This window comes from Ursus arctos, unplaced genomic scaffold (assembly GCF_023065955.2).
Source record: "Ursus arctos isolate Adak ecotype North America unplaced genomic scaffold, UrsArc2.0 scaffold_7, whole genome shotgun sequence".
Lineage (NCBI taxonomy): Eukaryota > Metazoa > Chordata > Mammalia > Carnivora > Ursidae > Ursus > Ursus arctos.
Genome location: NW_026623089.1, coordinates 41,984,077 through 41,999,085, shown reverse-complemented (window position 1 = coordinate 41,999,085; position 15,009 = coordinate 41,984,077). Strand labels below are relative to the sequence as shown.

Sequence of the window (15,009 nt, the reverse complement as noted above, 5' to 3'; positions counted from 1 at the left end):
CCTCCTAAGTCCCAGGCTGACAGGAACAGCTGATCACCCTGTAGCACAGTGGCCCGGGGTCACGCCAGTGCTGGCTCACTGTTGATCTACCCAAGGGGATTAAAGAGGAACAAAGGGCCAGGAGCAGAGGAACGTGGCAGGAAACCATGGGACATGGCAACAAGCAGCATTTGGGGCTCCTCTAAAGGGGATAGCTGCTCATCCTCCCCTCTCCCCCGGCAGGAAGGGGCTCCTATTCTGATCACCCCTCCTGCCTTTAGAAAGGCCCAGGAACAGGGGGCTTCTTTGGCACTTCAGAATGATCACAAGTAATTTGCCTTTTTATTCATATAGAACAAAATTTACAAAGTCATTCATACAGTTTTTGTGGTTTTTTTTTACTGACTTCGAAAATTGGGAATATTCAAAATACACTTTTACCCCACTCCATTCTGTCATTATTTACACATATGTACAAGAAAAATGAAAGAGTCTTTGTGTGTGTGTGTGCATGTGTGTGTGGTTTGTGTTGTTGTTTTCTTGTATTAAAAAGCTCTGCTGGTCGGGTGGGTGGATGGACGGGCGGCAGGGCAGGCGACGCGGTCAGATGGAGGTGCCGTGGGAGGTGTCCAAGGCCTCTGGAAGGACGCCTCCCGGCACAGGCTGGAAGGACATGGGGATGGGGGTCTTGACCGGGCTCTGGCGGAACAGCCCCCCGTTGGGCGACCTGTGTTTGCACTGCATGGAGGGCATGGTGGCGGAGCTGCTCAGGGGCAGCGGCAGGTTGCTGCCCGGCCCTGACGACAGTGTCCGGCTGGTGCCGTGGCTGCTTTGCTCGGGCAGAAAAGTGCTGACCGAGAGCTGCGTGTTCTGGTACTCTCGCGTGGGCTCCAAGGCCTGGCTGGGAGCCAGGCCCCCCATCTCCAGGGCCGAAAGCTCAATGGACGCTGGGGAAATCTGCTTGTGGGCAATGTCTTCATCCATTAGGCTGTTCATGCGCCGGTGGACCTGCTCCAAGTTCACTTCTTTGTCCTGGAGGGAAAGCACAGGAAGGTCAGGCTGAGCCCTAAGATGAGCCATGGCTGGCTTTCCACAAACTCGGGGAGGCCTGGAGACCCCAGGCCTGTTCAGCCTGCTGGACACTGGGTGAGCATCCCCCCAATCCTCCCACCCCCCCCACCTGGATGGCTGGCCCTCCGTTATGTGGGGAACCAGTAGCCCAGGACGCTGCCCCAGGTAGCGGACACCCAGCAAGCAGGCCTTGGCAACACGTGCCTCCCCTCGTCACTCTGCTTAGAACCCCTGTCATACCCGGAGGCAACCCTTGTGAGAAGATGCCTTGAGGAACCGGCAGAGACAAAAGGAGAATAAAGGAGTTCCCACGGGACTAAAAGGAACTGGTCCTCGAGCCCCTAGTGGGCCCCATGTATTTGCCATAGAGTTCGTAATCCTCAGAAAGCCTTGTGTGATCATCCCCATCGTCCACAAGACGAGGCTTGGGTTCAGGAAGGTCAGTGGCCTCCCTGGAATCACAACCCTTGTGATGGGCAGGGGCAGCCTGGGAAGCCTGGAGTAGGAGGTGAAGTCCGGGCTGACCCTGAGATCCCCAGTTCTCCCCGTGCGGAATCTCCAGAGGAGCCAGCAAGCAGGCATATCCCTGTCTCCAAGGCCCACAGGGCTGGTTCCTGGATGAGGAAGATGGTGGGGATGGTGAGGAAGGGGACTTCTCAGGGCTTGGGGGACATTCCTGGTATCAAGAGGATTGAGGCCGCCAAGATGGGTGACCCTCACACTTGACTCTTTCTCATATGGTGAATGGTGGCAAGGAGATGGTTTTGTTTGTGTGCTTGAGAAAGAGAAGAAAACAGAGCAAGTATCATTCCTTTCAAATAATTTGATGTTTTGTCTACAACATCAAAATAAATCAAGGAGGCCAAACTGCTTGGAAGCTCCTAGAAGACAAAGAGGATATACTCTTTTTGCTCAATTCCCCCCAAGGATGTGGGGCACGAGACCAGGTGTCCCTGGAGGAGCCACGCCAGCTCCTTGATGAGGTGTTCAAAGTTTCACTCCTATTTTCCAGCAGTATAAGTGCCAATGTGCCAGGCAAGTTCATGCCTACCGCCATGCTTCCCTGAGGTCAAACTCCTAGAGAAATGCCATGTCAAAGTTCTGCTCTGAGATAGAACACCACAGGCTGTCTAATGGTGACATTAGGAGCCTGTCTTGTAGGGTGGTTAGAAATACCATACAATGTAGAAGCCCTGAATGTGCTTTCAAAAGAAAAAAGAAGGAACCATACAAATCTAAGGGCCATTCCAGTGGCTGCTTTGAGATCCTAGGAGGCTGGTGGGAGAGGATTTTCCCCAGGAAGAGGCCACCCTGAGTAGCTGGCATGAACGTCCCTCTCTTATGGGTGGTTAACCCCCATGGAGTCTCAACCCACATTTCCTCGAGCAAGAAGGTTGCCTCTGCAGTTTACTCCTTGTTCCCAATGCCCCCCGGCGTGGAGAAGGCAGGGCCACTGCTCTCTCCACACCTTTGCTGAGTTCATGACTGGTAGACAGAGGTTGGCTTCTGTGGGACACCTGCCATTTTCCCAGAACTTTTCCCAGAAAAAGAAAACTAACAACACCCACGAGACAATAAAGACCTCATCCCGGGTCAAGAGCAAAGCTGAGAGTAAGAAAGCCAACTGATTTGAGGATGGAAGATACTATGGGACGTGGCCCTGTGTCCCAGATGGAAACATCAGAAATCACTGGCAGACCCCCATGGGCAGAGCCGACACTCCAGGGATCTGTAGCCCCACACAGCAGAGCTAAGCTCACTGATGCTGGGAAACCAGCTCCAAGTTGAGGACACCTCTGGGTGGCAAATGTCATGGGTGACCCCGGAGAAAGTGGCTGGAGAGTACCAGCCTGTATCAGCTCCTCTTTACTTAGCCTGACTAAATGTGATGCAGGCACTGTGTTTCACGGGCTCTTTTAAGTTTGTAAAAAATACAAGACGCCAAATTCAAGTTCTTTTCATTACCTTACAGCATATTGACCCAGCTCGGTGCAACCTTGCCTTTTTCTCTGTGTTTTATCTACTTTGGTTTTGTTCTTGCATACGAAACTATTTTCAATAGTTTTTTTAAACTGTTATATTCATCCCTGGCTGTTTTAAGGCCATCATCCATCAATTACCTCTTCCTAAGAAGACCATGGCCTGTGTGCCTTGGGGAATTCCTTCTTTCTCACCGGATAAGAGTTTGGCAGGTACCCTGCTCACCTGTAGCTAACATGCAGGATCATGACACAAGCAAGGACAATGGGACTGAATCTGAATCCTGAACAAAGAGATAGAAAAGAGTTGACTGTCCTTCCAATCTAGCAGTAAAACTTCAACAAACGTTCTGCTCCATGACCGTCCTCCTATCTCTTGCCTCCCAGCTCTGTGGACAAGCCTGACTCCTGCCCACCCCCATCCTGCTTCTCCAGCCTTCTCGTGGTTGCTGTGTGCCCCAGATAAACTGCTGATACAGCTCTGTCATCTGCATCAGCCGAAGTCCCTGCACAGCTATGTTGGTAAATCTCTGTAGCTATCGGTTATCTTCATTTCAAAATATGGGAAGGACATAAGACAAATATCAGAGATCCTGGAAGCTGGAGAAGTTGAGAGAGAATTTCAGACACTTTTGGAGTTTAATAATATAACCCTCCCTTCTCTTTGCAGACAGCAAAGCTCATAGAAGGTTGGATGAGCCAGGTGTCCCTGTTGACAGAGCCTTCAGTTTCCATCGAGGGAAAACTAATGGCCACTGGACCTGGGATCATGAGAAGAACTGGTTAGTTACACAATCTCATCTTTTCCCCTTTAGATTTTCTTTACAGGGCTTAAGGGTCCTTTGGGGGATGGAAAGAAGTCAAGTTTAGGAGTGGACTAATTTGGAGTGGAAGGCAAGCGTCTTGGTCCCAGCTCTGTTCACTCTGGTGGTTAGAAGAAAGGGTGTGACCCTTTTTCTCAGAAAACTGTTCAGATGCTCCTAATTTTGCTGGAGTGTAGAGAAAAAGAAAGGGGAACTTCCTGCCCAACAAGGCCACAGGGAGGCAGAGAGTCGAGTGTGGGGACCAAGTGTAAGGAGCCCTCTCTATCTAATGCCACAGACACAAAACAGAAGGAGAGCTTTGAGGCAAGGCCAACCACCCAAAATCCTCTGAAGAAAAATGCGAGCAAAAGAGGTCTCTGAGATGAAACTGTTCACCAGAGAAGTACAAGGGGGAAGAGGTCTGGAGAGTAAGATTCTCAAAGTGGTTGGGTATAGGCTACGACCTAGCATAATCATCACAGCTGTGAGGACTTGCTCTGGTAATACCAAAGCATCTAGAATAAAAGCCAGCCCAGAGTGTTGGTGTGGAGACAGCCTAATTATCCTAGAATCAGTATTTTTGGAGGAAAGAGCTTGAATAATTCCCTAAATCCAAATAATTTTTCTCGTGCCTCAAGTTAAGCACCAACGAAGCAGTTCCAAGGACTATAAAGCTATGCAGTGGGCTTCCAGTGGGGGTCAGTCATGAGCCCATAACCCCTCCACTGCAGGACCCAGACAAAATGCCCACACAACTGAACAGACTTTCCAGGGAGACCTTCCCACCCCAAATGGCAGTCAAGCAATTCATCCCCTCCGCACCAGTGGCACTTCATTCTAGTCAAATTCTGCCGGTAGCTCCCACACAAAGCAAACTCTGAAGGAACAAGGTGCCATCGTGAGCTACCCATATTTGATCATTTAACTGGACAGCAAAATGAGAAGAACTAAAGAAAATGCCTTGCCGCCCTGAACACACATGCAGTCTGGCTCTGAGTCTGCCACGACGTCCCTCAGCTGCCTGCTTCCTCCGCCGCTGTCTAGGGGTCAGAGCCCAAGGGTCAGAGCCCAAGAGAACTGGAGAAAACCACCTTGTGTGGTAAAGCCGGAAAGCATAATCTTGGGTCACCTGGGGCCACAGATTTAGCTCACACGAAGTCATTTCCAGTGGCCCCTGGCCAGGGAACGAGCAGGCGGAAATAATCCGCCTGCTCGAGGAAAGAGGCAGGAGTGATTTGAATAATTATCTATATTTTAGACAAAATGGGACATTCTATTATGTTATGCAAATTCAAATAATGGACTTTTTTATGTGAACTACATCAGTTTACATCCTCATTATCTCAAGTTTTTGGTGTTCAACCGCATGGAAACTTGCTGCTGTCTTCATTAATTTACTGTAGGTAACTGACCCAGTCAAACATCCTGAATATGACATAAAATTCACAGACTGCATTTATCCACGAATCCGGCCGAATTCTGCGTTTCTCCCCTCATATTAAACATGATGACAGGTGCACCAACAGAGGTGACTGGGGACCCTCTCCCAGGCATTGTCTTGCAGAGAGAGAAAGTTCTGTAATTAAGCCGCTGTTCACCAACATGGAAATAATTCAGTGTACTGGAAAACGGTAATTAACTAAACTATCATCTAGGTAACAGCCGGTTACACATGGGACTCGTTAGAACCGACTTTGTTTGGTGTCCAACGGCTTTTACTTTAAGTTGAGATGGAACAAAAATGGGATGAGGGACTTCACACCTGACTGGGACGGTTGTAGAGGTGTTCTCCCGTTACCACTGAGACCAACTGGGTTCTAAATGAGACCCAACAGCCGGGAGAAACACTATCAATATGATCTCCTTAAGTATCGCTCCAAAGACTTGCCCGGCTTCAAAGGGCTGGGCTGGAGGTCTGAGACTAGTGGTTGGGTAAGAGCAAAGAAGTTCAACAGTTAATGGAGTGGTCTCAGGAGAGATGGGCAGTTTTCAGAGCATCGTGAGAAAGAGTTCCAACAGGCTCACTCACACATTTCGTAGGGGAAAGGCAGAAAGAGGAGAGAACTAAGAACACCTTCCATCATAGGTGGTAGCAGCAGGTGTACAAGGGGTGAACTGAGGCTGCGGGTGAAGAGATCTGCTCAAGGTCACACAACTTCATGGTAAGTGGAGTGTCAGGATCAGAGTCCACATCTACCTGGCTCCAAAACCTGGCTCTTTTCCATTATGCCAGGCTGTGTGTTCCCAATTTCCCCTTGGGAAGGATGGTGCAGACCAGTGGTTTTCATCTTTGTCAGGATATCAGAAGCATGTGTGAAGCTTTTAGAAATTACCGTTGTCCAGATCTACCCAATACAACCCTTTGGGGAATGGAGCCCAAGCATCTGTATTTCTAAAAAGCTCCAGGATTAATCACCTTTGATGTGCAGCCAGAATTGAAAGCCATTGATCCAGTTGCAATGATTACACAACAATTTAACATTAATAACGTTTTCTTTATAGGAGCCCAGACTGGTTCATTCATTCAATAAACACTTTTGAGCTCCTTCTACCAGATGAGCTAATGTTCTCGGTAAAGCATCCATCTTGGTCCCTGGCATATAGAAGGTACTCAATATTTCAGTTAGATCCATCACCTTGTAACGAGAGCTCCGCTGTTCCAGAGACTGGGCTAAGTGCTGGGAATGCAGAGGTGGAGAAGCGCCAGTGGACTTCGAGCAGGGATAAGCAGGGAAACGATTCACAGCAATTTGGAATTGCAGTCAGCACAAGTGCACACACAGGGAGGGGAGGCGGCCTGTGGAGGTGAGCGGGGGAAATCTTCCAGAGGGGCGTGATGTCGGAACTGGTTGTGAGGTCCACACTGGTGTATGCTAAGCTTTCACTGCTTTCCTGCTGGAAGGCCCTGGAATATGGGCTGCAACGTACACTCATTATCCTCACCCTCTTGCTAAGAGGTCTGGTATTGGCAGTGCAGCCATTGGGCCAGGCTCTGTTTTCAGGAGAAGAGAGAAACTGGGGTTCAGAGGATGTCAACACCTAGCTAGGAGTCAGGATCCCGGCTCAAGAAAAAACCCAGCTTACACCTTTCATTCCCCAAATTGTCCGGGGGATGCTAGGTAGGGACCCCTGCTCCTGCACATACCCCATGGAAGGCCCAGGGGCAGACACATCCTTCGTATTCCAGTTCTGTCCCAGCCACTTCTGCATCCTCTTTCTCCAGGGCGAAGGATGCCTTCCACCAACATTCTCGAAGAGAATCAGGGCAGGTAAGAAGATCATGTGTAATTTTGCTGGCACAGACAAGGTGCCGTAAGATGTGTCTTGTCTTCCCCACACTCATGACTGCCCGTCACAAGGTCCTTGGGATGGAGTAGCGCCTTGGCTGCCATTCCCCAAGCACGTTCCATGGGCAGGTGCAGTGCATGGCACTTCCCACACCCTCCTTCATGGCACCTCAGGGCAACACTGTGAGGCTGGCATAAAGGACGAGGGGAAAGGTACAGGAGAGAAGAATCTCTCCATGGAGTTGAAGAAGCGTCAGAGGAGTGGAGGCAGGGAAGGGCGTAGAGCCAAAGGGAGCATCCCTCGAAACGAATCTTCCATGGAGAGCAGGCGTGAGCTGTCGGAACAGGCAGACAGCAGCTGGCCCATGGGCTGCTCCCCTGCCCCCGCTGCCCGGCCACCCTGGCCTCCGTCAGCGGCTGACCGCGGTGGAGGCAGGGCCTGGGGGAGGGCAGGCAAAGCAGGCAGCACAAGCATTCCACGTTCCCAGCCCAGCGACAGGTGATTCATCCCTCACTCTTCATGTCATCTCCCATTTGTGCAGTTCTCATCTTTATTTCATGAAGATTTTATTCTCCGAGCAATGGCTCCACTTCCCCCATAAATCTCGAGGGCGGCTCTTTCCTGCGCCACAGAGGCTGCTGCTCTCACCTGCACTGGGTAACTACATAATAGTCTGATTGCGGGAAAAAATATGAGCCCGAATCCACATGAATATTAAGGGGCTGAGCACACATTACTATTCTTCCTCAAGTAGGTGTCTTAAGTCTGAAGACATCTCAGCACAAGCCATTAAACACAACAAGAACTACACCCAAAGACAGCTTTCTGGCTCTTAAGAAATATGGCCAATGCCCCCAAATGAAGCATTCTAAGATGAACCAGACACGCTCGCCTAATTGCAAATGCTGCCCCATAAAACACAGGCAACCAGTACCACAAGGTGGTTCTGGATTAAATATCATTGTTATTTGTGGGAGGTTTGAAAGATATGTTTCTAATATCCTACTGGGTCAACGCCTTCCTGGTTCCTATTCCCTGTGTGATGAGGTCCCAACCACTTGGACTGGCACCCAAGTCCCTCAGGGCAAGCCCCTGCTCCCTGGTCCAGCCTCCTCCACTCACATTCCCTTGCTGATGCTGACACTCCAGCCCCCAGAGCTCTGCAGGGAGGGAGGGTGAGGACTATTTCCTTCCAGGCTGTTCACCCTGACAAAACTTCTGATCTCACAGGTCTAGGATCTGTACCAACCCTTCAACACTGACTTCTAACAACTCCAAGCCCCAAGAACTCTTCACTAACTAGTACCCCTGCCCTCTATGTCCCCACCATGCCCAGGCTGGGCTGGGTGCCCCTCGGTACATCCATGGTACCCTCTGCTCACTTGAGAATGGTCCTGATCAATGAAGGCTGCTTTGATCAGCCTCTCTGCCACATCTGTCCCTGTGGAGGCAAACTCCCCGAGGACACGGCGATGCCCCATAGGCATATTTATGAAAGGAAGAAGAGGGAGGGAGAAATTTCATTTGAAAATCAGAAACCCATAAAAACAGGAAAAAGATGGGCTATTTCCTTCTTCTACCATGTAACCCCAGAAGAAGGTTCTTAGCAACACCAGAAGGAGCTGGAAGGAAGGCAGCTACTCTGCTTTTCTAACCTGCCTCTTCATTGGTCCTCATTCCTACCTGAAGCAGGTTGGTGGTAGGGGCAGAAATTTCCACATTTTCTAGGCAGGACCGATGTATTTCATCCTCTCCTCTTGTGCCTGAGATCCTGGGCTTATGCAAAAGCCAAAAGAGAAACTAGGATGCTTTACTGGCAAGAAGACAGCTGTTCTCACACTAGGTCATTCCTTGGTCTCCTGGTCTTTTCTCTGCATTTCTCTTTTACCTCTGCCTTCTGTGTCTCTCCAACAATCGATCCCAATACCTGTCCTTCAGTCTCTCTCTGTCCCTTTGTCTCTCTCTGCCTCTGTCTCTCTGTCTCTGTCTCTCTCTCTCTTGCACACACACACACACACACACACACACACACACACACACACACTGTGATCATTCATTCTGGGCTGCCCAGTCTAGGCTTGTCACTAAAGACTAAACATGGGTTGTGAAGGGACATGATGACTAGAAGCAGATGAGGATGCCCAATCCAGAGGAAGAATGGCCTCTCCCCACACCTGGCTCACAAGGGACATTCTGGAAGGCTGAGCCTGTGCAACCACTCTGCCCATGCCATCCCAGCTCAGCACCTCCATGACAGTGAGATGCTTACCAACCCAGAGAGCCTCTTCTGCTCCCCTGACCTAAGGGCATTTGCACAGAAGAAATCAGGTTATGGCTGATTGGGTTTGGAGAAAAACCAAACCAAACAACAGGGAGAGTGGATGCAATGGGATCTGGTCCTCTCTGGTCCCACTGGGAGGTAGCTCCAGGGCCACCCTCCCCTGGGTATACCCTGATGCTTCTGTGCATATGGCCTTGGGTGGTGAGAAGCAGGCTGGGAATGGGACATATCTGTGGCCTTTCCTTAAAACTATTCATCAGAATAATCCACAGGTGCTTCCCATGATTTTTTTTCACAAAGAAATTTCCAGTAGCAAAAGAAGCTTGGGCAGAACCGTTAACCATTCCTTTCAGTGGCTTTCCCTTAAGTCTCATCTCTTCTCTCCTGTGGCCCAGGGGTGACAAGGAGAAGCATGAGGCCACGGGAAACCTAGGCTTTGCTGGGTGCCCCTCGGGAGCACACGGAAGGCAGAAGAGGAAGATGGATGTCCCCAGACATTTCCAACACACTGAGTCAAAGGGCAAGGTCCTTCCAGCAAAAACTAAGTGTGATGACAGAGAGCCCACTGCCTGGTATGAATGGAGAGTCTGTCCCCACCCCCACCCTGCCAAGGGCTCCATGACAGACTGATTTATGGGCTGTGGCCAACCAGTCTCTCCAGGCTGCAGAGATGGTGGCGATGGCGACGCTCTTTGGATCTGGGGCTGGTTACTTTGCAGCTTCTTGTTTGAAACTTACACCTACTTGTAACAACATGATCTGTTGATGATAATTCAGAAGAAGGTGAACTGCATGTGGCAGGCCCACCATGGAGTGGCTGGGCTTATGCCTCTGTGCCTGTGTGTAGGTTTCTGCTGGCAGAATATCATCCCCAAATGGCCTCCTTGCCACCCTACCTTAGGGGAATTGACTCCAGGGTGCCTCGGTGAAGGCTTCATATAAAAATTTTTTAAAAAAGTGGAGCTTGAAGAAAAGCGAAACCCCAAAGGAAGGAAGTGTCGTCGGCAGAATCATCTTGTGGTCGGCACTCATAAGGCGGGGAATGTGCCAGAACCCAGAGTCTGGACAGAGCCACAGTGTTCCCTGCGCTGGGCGTGCCTGGAGGGGCGTGGGCAAGGATGGGCCCCATAAAGACGAGGGCAGAAAGGGAGGAAGGGAGGATGGGAGAGGCAGGGGCCGGTCCCTACTTGCATGCTGGAAGAGCAGAGCCCTGTGGGCCTTGATGTGAAAGCAAAGAGAACCAGGAAGGAATGAGGTCTCCTCTCTTACCCTACAGTTGTTCTCTCCAGGTCAGGGTGGAGGCACATGGGCGGGGCAGGGTAGGGAAGGGCTCTCTGGCGCGGCTCATGCTGTACCCGCTCTATAGATAAATACAGGACTTTAGTGGCCACGGCGGGCGCCTTGGCACTTCGTTCAAGCATCAACACATCCCCTCCATTTGTTCTCTTGCTTTAAAATCAAACTCAAATGACACCATCCCCCCACCGCCAAACCATCCACACGGTTGTCTCGACACAAGTGGCTCCGGTAAGTACTAAGCGGAAGAAACCCCACCCAGTGGGACTCTCCCGCCTCTGGGCTGCAGACAGGAGAAGCAGGACTCGGGGCACGGACCTCTTTGGGGGTCTCCTGGTGGCACCGGTTGCTGTTCCACCACAACTCCAGGGCGGCCACCAGGCAGGCGAGGAGGAGGCCGACGGCCAGGATGCAGAAGACCCCAGCGAAGCTGTGCAGCTTGAGAGATTTGCCGTCGGCCTGGGCACTGGCAGGGCTGGTGAGGTCGCAGCGGCCCATATGCGGCCACCACTTCTGCTTGAGCACGTCGAGGTCCCCGGTGTCCTGCAACTCCAGGATCCTGCAAGATACAACCCATGTGAGCCACAGCCCCTGGCCTCCTCAGCGTGGTCCTGGGGACCCTGGCCCCTGCCCGAGCACGCTGGCCCTTCCCCAGATGACGCTGAACCATGGCAGGTCTTCTGCCCCAGCTGTCCCCTTCCCCATCCATTCTCCACCCTGCAGGCAGAGTGCTCTTCCCACAACACACATCGGGTTTTGTCTCTCTCCTCCTTAAAAGCTTCGATGCTTCCCTCCCACCCTGTCTCCTTACTCATGCATAAAGTTCAGTAGCAAAGCATATAAAGACCCTTCACATGGAATCAATGGCAAAATACAGAACTAGACGAGGCCACACTCAGACCATGGACTTACAAAAATGCTTTCTTTCAAACTCCAGTAAGCACATCATAAGTATCTCGTCTTAGGATTCACCAAATCATTCATTCATTTGATTTGAGAACTATCTGCCTTGTGCTATGTACGATGTTCAGCACTGCTGCGGGTGAGGTCCAGAGACACATACATGGATTTGAAACGATGAGAGCAATCATTGTAGAGACAGAAGCTGTGATCAATACTCCGATACAAAGATAGAGATGCTAAGAAATGGTGCACGGTGAGGTGGTCCAGACGGGGGCATAACAGGGAGGACCTCAACAAGGAGGTGACAGGGTGAGCACACACCTGAAGGAAAGTTAGTCATCCAATAGCTCACACTTGTCTAGCACATTCTTTGTGCCAGGATATATCCTACGTGCTTGACGAATAGTGTTTAATACTCATGTCAACTCTTCGAGATGGTTCCTTCCATTTCTCTATTTTTCCGGAGAAGGAAATGGAAGCACAGGGAGGTAAAGTATCTTGCCAAAGTCATTTTGTGGTTGGCAAGGATGGCATTCAATGAGGAAAGACTACAGCCATGCTTGAAAGTCTGGTCTTGGCTACATGTGCCATATGCCTGAGATGCGACAATGTGGCCAGTGAGGCTCCAGAGGGGTGGGTGAAGAGGAGGAGGAAGGTGGGAGGGGAAGACAGTAAATCAGGAAGAGCTGAGAATGTGGGCTCAGAGAGGGTGTGAGAGGAGTCTGGATTCCATCCTGTTCGCCAAGGTGGGTCAACCCGCGCTTCTCCCGTATTCCCCACGTCGGTGTCTGGATGGTGGTTTTCCTTTGTTAGGGTATTTGATGGATCCCCCTGTAATCCAGGAGTCTGAACAGTGGCCTAGTAGTAGCTGGTAACCTCCAGGTTCCTCATACCCAAGCTTTTCCTTCTGGGGGCGGGGGGAACTCTTTCAGGTTCATGGTGATACAGCCAGGTGATAACACCTGCAGTGACCCCTCTGAGCCCTCCGGGTGCACAAGCTCCCAGAGCAGTGGTTCATTATAGCCAGGAGCTCACGTCCCACTGGCCAGTTGAGCAGTCTCTGCCCTGGACCTGCATTGCAGGCCCACTGGGACTACAGGCTGATGCTGAGCTCTGTGACCATGCATGAGCTGAGAGTGGTGGAGACGGAAGGTGACAGCCCAGAGGTGACAGAAGGTCCTCTGTCAGCATCATGGGTCCAGCACAGCATGGCCTCTCATGGGCTGTGAACAGCCTGGCTCAGGGCAAAGAGCAGGCTTTGGAGGCACCAGATCGCAGCTGAATGTCGCAGGACAAGGAACTTGCCCCTGTTAACCTTGGCTGTCTCATCGTTGCAGGAGAGACCCACGACCCCACCAGGTGAGTAAGTCCTTTCAGTCAGGGGCTGCGTGTTACTCTCCATGGTTTCTCCTGAGCAAGCGCAGTGGTGGCCCAACTTGGGCCGTCAATGAATGTTTGTTGCACCAATATACGAATGAATGTATTAACTGAATTGTGAAAACTAATCTAAACTCAAATGGTCATTGTGAGATAATGAGATAATGTCTGTTAAGTGCCAAGGACACAAGTCGGCACAAAAGACTTAAAATGCCACTGTGCGTGTAGGGGCTTGGTCACTGAGACAAATCCGCGATTGACATGTGCGCTTGTGCGGCTTGGGCTTGGCTCAGTATGCCGCTGAGTGCCAAGGACCTCTCCATGGCACACCCCATGATTAACTGGGTAGCTGCAGCGTCCCACTACCTCTGTGTGGCTCTGGACATATTAGGGAAGCTGTCCACTGGCTCCTGCTGAAAGGCCCTTGTCTCAGTCTCTGTTGGCAGGTCCGAGGAAGCTGGGCCTCCTGGCAGTTGGAGGAACCCAGGGCTGGGTATGCAGGATCTCAGGGCTGTGAGAAGCCTCATGGGTGGACTCCTAGCTCGCCGAGGAGAGCCAGCAGAGCTTTGTATGTATTCGTGCAGATACTGCTCTGATGGACATCAGTCCAAACCCAGACCTGCCCTCACACGAGCCATGTCAGAGAACCTCTTTACTAAAATCAGAAACCATAATAACTCCTACACAGAATAATTGTGACAAAATGAAAAGAGGGGACATGTGGCCACCCCTGAGCTCAAGATCTGACAAGTAATCAGAGCTCCCTAAAAGCTGGTTCCAGTGGCGTGGTCTGATGGCCATGCTGACCAGCAGCCCTATCCCGTCCAGTACTGACCTGTGCGGCCTTTTATGGAGAACATAGTTGGGACTGATCATTTTCCATTGTTTTAATCGTCCTAATAGCCTGTAAGCTCTGCTGATGCTTGCCTTCTTCCTGCTCCTTTTAATTGTATGCGTTTTTATGCCTGATATTATCCCAGGAAGAATGGAAGGCAATTTATAGGAAAACATAGAATAAAATAAAAACAAACAAATCAAAAGGAAAATTTAAGTATGTAAGCAACAGAGGAAAGATAAAACAAGTCACGGGCACCAAATGAGTCCTAGAACGAGGCTAAACTAATGCACACCAGAATAATCTATACTCCTGCTTATGAGTAAGCTGGAGTGATAATAGCCACTTCCTGAAGCCAGTCAGTCTATTTTTCCAGACAGATATAATTGCAAGTGCTTTCCTTTGGTCAATAGTTGTGGAGCCGGCTACACAGTAGGTGCTGCATAAATGGCTATTAAGCTGTTAAACATTTATTGAATGCCTGCTCTGCATGCCACGGTCCCCAAACAGGCTACAGCACTCAACCCCTACCATACACATTTACAAGGTGTAGCCTATAGACCATGTCCTCTGCCACAGCAAGGGAATGCATCTGTATTCAAGGAAATAGCCAAATTCCCAGGACTAAGGGAAAGAAAGTTAACAGCAGTCCCTTATAAGACCGGGACCTATTCATATGAGACCTTTTTTCTGTAAATGGCATGGAGCATTGCTTCCTGGATCTGCCCCTTCCTGCTCTCAGGCGTGCCCCAACTAGGGGCTCACGTTCTGTATGCACCATACCATGGAGCCTCTTGAAGAACCACTGGCCACAGTAAGTTGGCAACCCAAGGTCTGAGTGTTCCCTCCAAGTAGAGACCCATCCGCCCAGGTGGGGGAGAGGGGAAGCTTCCGGCTCAAGAGAGACTGCAACATAGAGCCAATTCTGGAGACCAGCACAGCCCCCTGGGGACATTTACTTACAGTCATAGCACACACGGCCTTCTCATGAAAGCTTAGAGAAATAACCAGAATAACCAGGAATTGGACTAGCCACTTTGTTTATGTTCACTCCTGGCATTGGGGGAGCAGCCAACAGAGTTTCTATTGTGAGAAATTTTGACTAGAATCTCAGGGTCAGCGAGCTGATAGATAATGAACAGGCCTGTTCCAGGGCCAGCCTGAATTTTGGGACCCCCACCCCCACACTGGTCCTGG

General features: G+C 50.6%; 1 protein-coding gene across 1 annotated transcript in view; it reads right to left on the bottom strand.

Annotated features, from left to right (window-relative positions):
* Positions 1-292: 292 nt before the first annotated feature.
* The window catches only part of GRID1 (glutamate ionotropic receptor delta type subunit 1), a 684,166-nt gene continuing 669,449 nt past the window's right edge, over positions 293-15,009 (bottom strand). The window contains exons 15-16 of the mRNA XM_026504591.4: positions 11,016-11,256; positions 293-1,011 (exon numbers count right to left, since the gene is read on the bottom strand). Coding sequence (XP_026360376.2) covers positions 583-1,011; positions 11,016-11,256 — 670 coding nt within the window. The 3' untranslated portion in view covers positions 293-582. The remainder of the gene's footprint in view (positions 1,012-11,015; positions 11,257-15,009) is intronic.